The following is an 8,004-nucleotide window of genomic DNA, read 5'->3' as shown; positions in this document are numbered from 1 at the left end:
CCCATGGCTCGGGGTACAGATAGGGATCCCAGATTTCTTTTTCCCCCACGTGCCCTCGCCGTGTACCCTGGGCTGGGTCTCTGCAGTTTCCCTAGCTGGCACTCACTCTTACAAGGACTGGATGGGGAGAAGGGCAAAGCAGCCACTTACTCAAGTATTATTTTTCTCCATTTTGAGGACGAAGGAAATTGAGGCCAAGAGAGGGAAGTAACTTGGCCTAAGTCACGGTGAGTATGTGATGGAACTGGAAGTAGAAGCCAAGTCTCCCCATATCTTCCCTCAATTCAGTCTGCTTTTTACTTCCATTAAAGCAAAACCCTTATCATTGCAACTGCCAGACTCATGTACTGTCCAAGCCAGAAGGAATCTCAAGTCTTCTGGGCCAGCCTCTATCTGCTGCTCCAACTCCTTGCACCACTTCCTGCCAAACTTGAACATCGCCATCACGTCTTTGAGAAGCATTTTAGATTCATTTATATATTCAATGGCATGTACTGGGTGCTATTATATGCCAGGCACAAGGATCAGAAATCAAGATCTAGCTTAACAGGGCACCAAGCTATACCAACAGTAAGTTTGATGAAATATTACAAGTACTCAGGTAGCTCTCTATCAACTAGGAGGCAGAATGAATGGTGTGGTCAGAAGGATGGCAGGGAACGGGTCCACTGAACCTTGAAGGGTAAAAGGATAGACTGTGGGAAGGGAAAGGTTAGGAGGAATGGCCCTCTACAGGGATACTTTGGCCTGGGTCACTGGGAGGCACACTCAAGCTACCTGGCCTGGTTGGTGCTAATACAGAGCAAGAGGATGGCCTGTCAGGGGTGTCGAGAGAGAAGTCCAGCAGGGCCTCTCACCAAGAGGGGAGGTGGGGGGCACAGGCTCCGAGATCAGGCTGCGGCCCAAACCCTTCTTGCATCCAATGACTGCAGGTATTCTTATCTCTTGCCTCACTGTAGAGTGGGGACGACAGTAGGATCTAATACACCTGGTTGTTGGGAGCCTCACATGAATAAGACAGGAAGTGTTCACAGCAGTGCCTGGCACACAGGAAGCGCTGTGTAAGCATCAGCTATGATCGTTAAGGGTCATGTGGGCCGTGCCCAGGACTCGCTCCTGACAGCAGTGGGAGCCCAGCAAGTGTACTAAGCAGAGTGACAGAACAAACCTTGGGATGGGCACCCCGTGAGAGATCCTCACCCTAGAGAAGCTCGAGAGCCCACAGAAGTCACAGGATGTGAGGCGAATGTGCTGAGGGCTTGACATGAGGCAGGCAAGGGAGGTGGCCAGGAGGTGACTGACCGGCTGGGGAGGGGGCAGCATACAGGGAGAGGCCCAGATTTCCGGCTTGAATGGCTGTGAGGAAAGTTAACACCTTTTCCTGAGATGGTTTTGGGGGAAGATGATGGAATTGATCTGGGGTATTTGTTCGGAAAGTCCTCCTTGAGAATACAGAAGAGAGACTTTCCCATGAAGGAGTGTTTGCTGCTTTTAAACATGTTAATCCTCCTCCCCTCCCCACCTCCACACGTACAGCGGTCTTCACTTGGAGTTGGCAATTCAGATTTCATTAAGTGGAGAGAGCTTCGGGGGCAGATTTACAGGACCTGAGAGCCATGCTTAGCCTCTGAGCTATAAATAGCGTAGAGGGAGGAGTCATCTGAGGTATCGCTGTGGGAAAACATAGATGGGGATCTGCGGCTCCTCCCTGACACCGCCGTATGCCTGGTGCCCTACTCTCTCTCCACAGAACACTCTGTTAGCAGCTCGGTGCACAGGATGGGAAGGACCCAAGACACGCCAGTCAGAATGGGTCCCGGAAAGCCACAGAGGCACTGGCTGACCTCTGGCCTCGGGGATCAATATCCCCCAAGGAAGAGCCCACCCACCCTACAGGCAGGCAAAACCCAGTGGAGACTACCAAGTAGGGGGCCCGGAGCCAGCAGAGGCAGGCTTGAGTCAGAAAACTGGAGAGGCTGGGCCCGGTCCGCTCTCCTTGACGGCAAACGCTGCTGACCACCACAGTGGCTGGGCAGGGCCTGCAGGAGGCTCTCGGGGATAAAGAAACATTCAGCTGGAAAGCATGGAAGCTTGCTTCATCGGAGCACTGACAGCGGGATGAGAACATGCTGCAAAGAAAGGACTTCTCTTTTGCAGGAGGAGACTGGTACGCTATCAGAAGCAGATGCGTTTCTGTTATAAAAATTAGCAGATGGGCACAAACTGGCCTTCAAAGCTAGAAATACTACTTCACCAAACAACACTCGATGTTGCATGTAATCACTTAAATGACTCTGCTCTAATTCCTTTGGCGGGAAACCCCAAAGGAAGAGCTGCACAGTTCCTTGGGGTGACCCGGAGGCCCATTATTTTTATCACCTGTCAGTCCTGTCCAGGAAACTGCCGCAGTCTGACTTCCCACCGGCTTTCATCACCAAACTCCTGGTCCTACCTTTGCCCACTCTGTTCCTTCTGCTTGGAATGCCCTTCCTTCCCTTCTCTGTGAGTTCCTGCTTTTCCTTCTAGGTCTAATTCCCTCTAACAGTCCCTCCAAACCTTTTGGATCTTTGTCTCTCCTATCTAAAATACTAGGTCCCCCCACCAAGAATGCCTCCTGACCTCCCCCACCATCTAGCACTTCCTTGCAAGGCTGGCTAAAGGCCCACTTCCAATGGGGATGTTTTGCTTAACTGGACTCTGTCTTCGCAAGTCACTTCCTCACGTTGTCTGGGTACAGGGTGTAGGCATTCTTGAATTTTTAGGCACGCCCTTGAGTCTTTTCTCTCCCGTAAGGTTGTTTTAAAGGCTCTGGAGTCAAGGAACTAGCCTTTCTGCTCCCTTTATGTCCCCTGGCACAGTCCTGGGACACAAAAGTTGCTCCAAAAGTGCCTGCTGTAATCTCTGGTGTGACTTGGCTGAGCCACTGCCTAGAAGGACAGTCCCTCCCAGGCTTCTGTTTTCCTGTAAGGGAACTGGGGGGTGAAGGCCTTCCAGCTCCAGCACCCTAGGGCCCGGCCAGAACCTCAGAAGCTGCTGGAGATTGGAGTCGGGCCTGGGATTTGGAGTCACAGACTCTCAGGACTGGGCGCGTCCCCAAGGGCCAGGTTATCCAACCCACAGCTGATCCTGGTGCCCCTCCCCCACCGCAGCACCCCTGACCTCCGGTCATCTGGAACTTCTGTCCCTAGAAAAGGCCTCCAGACCATTTTGCCACTAGAAGACAAAAGCTGGGTTAGCCCTGGGATAGGCAGCCCTGGGCACAAAAGCAGCTTAATCTAAACTGGGAGGGGAAAATGTCAGGCTACGGCATGTTGGAACAGAACTCAAGGCCTTTAGTGCTGGTTTTGAAGCCAGATCACAGCTGGCCACAAGCATCTAGATTGCTGGCCTTCCTCAACAGTTCAGGGTAGCTATCACCTCTGTTATACCATAATAATGACTGATAATTATTTGTTTGTGTTTATTTTAAATAAGGGCACTTCAGATAAACCAGGATACTAGGTGCATTTTTGTCTCTTTGTTGTATGGACTTTTCTAGACCCGCAGCTCTAGAAAAAAGTGGCATCTATGTGGCGAGCAATGAATGAATAACTTCTTATAGGTACTGTGGTAGCGCTCTATCAACTGAGGCATAAGAACGATGTGGTCAGAAGGATGGCAGGGAACATGTCCTTCTAGAGCAGGAACCTGTAACTTCAACACCCAGCGCCCTACAGGACTTTCACCAACGTTTGTTGAATTGAGTAACTCAATCTAAAGTGTACGTGGTTCTCTGTGCATCGGGCCTGTGCACACACACCTACACACCCCCCTCTATTTTTCCGGGTGTTAACCTAGCCTCAGATTCATCACTAGAAATGACGGGCCTCAGATTTGAGATGTGCTTTAGTATTAGGCTATTCGCATTTTGCTGAGTGCTCGAGGCAAAAACCAAAACCCCCATGTGTAGAACAGGCTTGAATCTGATCAAAAACTCACCGAAGACCTTTTCCTTTAGAACATATAGTTATTTCATAATCCAATCCCAGAAAGAAGCTCTCATCCTTTTTCTTTCTTTCTGAACTTGTTATACTTCCTTCTCTTTGGTAATAAGAATAATGTAACTTGGTTTGTCTTCTTGCCTTGGTTCTAGAAAACTCACAGCTAAATGTAATGATCAATTATGTTAACATATTAGGCCTCCTCCTTTTCTTGCTGTTTTTCCCTCTTATTTTCCTACAGCCTTAGCAGACATAGTCCATTTTGGACACAGTATCAAGTCCTTTTAGCAGCCAGCAGGAATACCCATCATAAATAACTATGCACAGAGGTTGAGAACAACAGACGCCTGTAAGTCAGTCAATGACTGATCTCACTTTTCATTAACTGGCTTGTATACCTATTGGGCAGATGCTCATAAAAATGTGACATTTTCTTTTGTTTCCTTTTTGGAAAAAAAATAATAACTATGCCTTTAACTGAGAAGAAATGAATGTAACCTGTTTAACTTACATTTTCAACTTTTACCTTAAAAGTGCTATGAGGTTTCCCAGGCATGGGGTTTGGGTAGTGGTGCTAGTTGGTGGCTTTGGGGGCAGGGACTAGAGCCAGACCCGATGGTCCTGAGAGGACTCTGAGCTCAGAGGAGGGTATTCAAAGAGGAAAAGACTTACGGTGAGCCTGTGGCCTGCCACATGTCCTCTCACTCAACCAAACAAGGCGCCCAGGGTGCGCTTGGGCTCCAGCCCTGCGCTGTGCTGAGCCCTCCGGGGAGGGGAGGAGTGCTCAGACTCAGCTCCTGCAGATGAGGCACCCACAGTCTAGGGGAGGCAGCAGGCCGGGCGCCAATACAGAAAACTAGGAAATGTAACCAAGGTGGTAGTCAGGAGTGAGGCTCAAGAAGAGGGCTCCCTTGGAGAAGGTATCAGTGGAACATTCCTTGCCATATCCGCACACCACCCCCACAACCTCCAGGACAGGTGGGAAAGCCACGGGCAGGTTTTTGGGTAGCACATTTCCACTTACCAAGGTCGTTGTTGTTCATCATTGCGTTGGACGCCCGCAGCCGGGGCCCCTGCTGGGTAAAGTGGTAGCCGAATTTGAGAAGCGTTGCGTTTTTTTCCAACATGTTTACTATCTCCATTTCCACTTTGTTGCCCAGAGGTTGGCTCTTTGGTCAAGAAAAAAACAGGAGTCACTACTCATTCCACTTGTGCAGGAATCTTTTCTACTAGCAGAAACCCTGCGTGGTGGGCAGGGATTTTAACCACTCCCCGACTCCACCCCCAAGAACAGGGAATTGGAAGTTTGGAGAAGGTGAAGGGTCACACACCAGGAGCGAATGAGCTGGGATTCAAACCCAGGCCTGCTGGATGCCAAGAACAGGTCTTTTCGTTGCCCCCACAGCATCCTTTCTACAAAACTCGAGCAGGAAGGATCTTCAACGAGTCTCAAGGAGATTAAAAATTCCACTGCCCTGGCTATACCCCATATTAATTAAATCCAAGTCTCCAGGAATGAGACTCAGGTGTCTGTGGCTTTTAAAACTCCCAGGTGATGTCAATATACAGCCAGGTTTGGTAACCAGTTACTTAGACGAATCCTTTCAATTTCCAAATGAAGGAAATGGAGAGACCCAGAGGGGAAAGGATTTGCCTAAGGTCACACAGTAAGTTGGGAATGCCCAGAGTTCATTTTTCTGAAGCCTCCTTCTGATCATGTTAGTTCCCTGCCCCAAGATCTCTAGTGACAAAGATTGAAAGAAAACAAAAGAAAAGGGAAAACCTTACAACATACAATCTTGGGAAGGATATAATGAGGATGTTCAGTCTTGCTTATAATAGTGGGGGGAAAGGGAAGCAACTTAGACATTCATGGAGAGAGAGTTGTTCAAATAAATGATGATTGAGTTTTACAAGAGAACATGACAGATATCAGATGATAATGCAAATCTTTGGTCACAGGACTGGGAAGATGACCATGAAACAATATGGAGAAAAAAAGCCCAGTTGCAAAACAGGTCATATTTAAGTAAAGTTACATGGATTTTCCATACACATATATATGCCTAGAAAGAGCCAGCCAGTGTACTGGTGGTGGTGGGATTTGGGAGAGATTTTATTTTCTTCTTTGTATCTTATTGTTTGAGTTTTCTGTTACTATGTATAATAACACATACAAAATAAACATAATCTTGGGGCACCTGAATGGCTCAGTCGGTTGAGCATCTGACTTCAGCTCAGGTCACGATCTCACAATTTGTGGGTTCGAGCCCTTGCACTGACAGTGAGGAGCCTGCTTCAAAGTCTCTGTGTCCCTCTCTCTCTGCGCCTTCCCTGCTCGTGCACACTCTCTCTGTGTCTCAAAAATAAACATTAAAAAACATTCAAAATAAACACAATCTTTTAAAAAGTTTTTATTTATTTCTGAGAGAAAGAGAGGGGGTGGGGAGAGAGGGGGGAGGGAGAGAGAGAGAGAGAGAGAGAGAGAGAGAGAGAGAGAGCACTCGTGTCCAAGTGGGGGAGGGGCGGAGAGAGCAAATCCCAAGCAGGCTCTGCACTGTCAGTGTAGAGCTCGATCCCACGATCTGACTGAGGTCAGATCATGACCTGGTTCAACATCAAGAGTCAGATGCTTAACCGACTGAACCACCCAAGCACCCCTCAAAATAAACATAATCTTAAAGAGATCTGAAAAGACATGGAGAGCAAACTAAACATCACATCAAGGTTAAAGACTTTCCCCCTCAGGGCAGGAACAAGACAAGAATGTTCACTTTCACTAATACTGTCCTGGGGGTCCTAGCCGGGACAATGAGGCCCCCTTCACCCATCTCACCCCCCACCTCACCCCTCACCTCTGGCAACACCCATTTGTTCTCTGTATCTATGACCTTGGTTGTTTTCTGGTTTTGTTTTTGCTTAGATTCCACATATAAGTGAGATCCTAGGTATCTGTCCTTCTCAGTCTGACTGACTTCACTCAGCATGATGCCCTCAAGCTTCATCCATGCCTTGCACATGGCAAGATTTCCTTCTTTTTTAGGGCCGAGTAATATTCCATTGCATATATATACACCACATCTTCCATTCACCCACTGGTGGGCACTTAAGTTATTTCCATATCTTGGATACTGTAAATAATGCTGCAGTGGACATGAGGGTGCATATATCTTTCTGAATTAGTGTTTCTGTTTTATTCAGATAAACACCCAAGAGTGGGATTGCTGGATCTTATAGCAGATGGACAGATTGGTTTAATTAATATTTTGAGGAACCTCCATACTGTTTTCCACAATGGCTGCACTGATTCACATTCCCCCCAGTAGAGCACAAGGGTTTCCTTTTCACCATATCCTTACCGACACTTGTTATTTCTTGTCCTTTTTATTTTAGGTATTCTAACAGGTGTGAGGTGATAGCTTATTGTGGTTTTGATTTGCATTTCCCTGATGATCAGTGGTGTTGAGCATCTTTTCATGTACCTGTTGGCCATCTGTATGTTTTCTTTGGAAAAATGTCTATTCAGATCTTCTGTCCATTTTTTGATCGAATTTTGAAATCTGAATAATTAAATAAAATTTAAAATTCAGTTCCTTAGTTGCACTGGCAATTAGGTCAGTGCAGATACAGAACATTTCCATCATCACAGAAGATTCTTTTCAATGGTGCTCCCCTAGACTGTGAGCCCTTGGATAGCACATAATACCCAGCATCTCCAGGTCAAGGTCAAGGAATTGAACTGAATGGAGGAAATAGGAGCACGGTTGATGCACAACAACACAGGAGGGTTGAGAGGACACATTAGCCCACCATCCAAAGGGACAAGCATGTACCACAGTTGAGACTCTTGCTGGAGGACTCCTCCCAGGTACTCTGACTTCACGAGAGCCTGTCTGAGTTCACACGGGGCCGGCAACGCCAAGCTGGGCAGGTAGAGTGACACTGGCGAAGTTCCATCACCCATCTGTCACGGCTCCTGAAAGGGCTGAGAAGAGCTCAGGCCTGTCCTCAGAGGACTCAGCAC

At 47.7% G+C, this 8,004-nt stretch overlaps 1 protein-coding gene across 2 annotated transcripts in view; it reads right to left on the bottom strand.

Annotated features, from left to right (window-relative positions):
* Positions 1-8,004, bottom strand: part of TMOD1 (tropomodulin 1) — an 87,845-nt gene that overhangs the window by 3,167 nt on the left and 76,674 nt on the right. For both annotated transcript variants that reach the window (XM_023242477.2, XM_003995653.6), the window contains exon 9: positions 5,005-5,149. In XM_023242477.2, the coding sequence (XP_023098245.2) occupies positions 5,005-5,149 (145 nt within the window). The remainder of the gene's footprint in view (positions 1-5,004; positions 5,150-8,004) is intronic.

Source organism: Felis catus, chromosome D4 (genome assembly GCF_018350175.1).
Source record: "Felis catus isolate Fca126 chromosome D4, F.catus_Fca126_mat1.0, whole genome shotgun sequence".
NCBI lineage: Eukaryota > Metazoa > Chordata > Mammalia > Carnivora > Felidae > Felis > Felis catus.
This window is presented reverse-complemented; position numbering and strand designations above follow the sequence as displayed.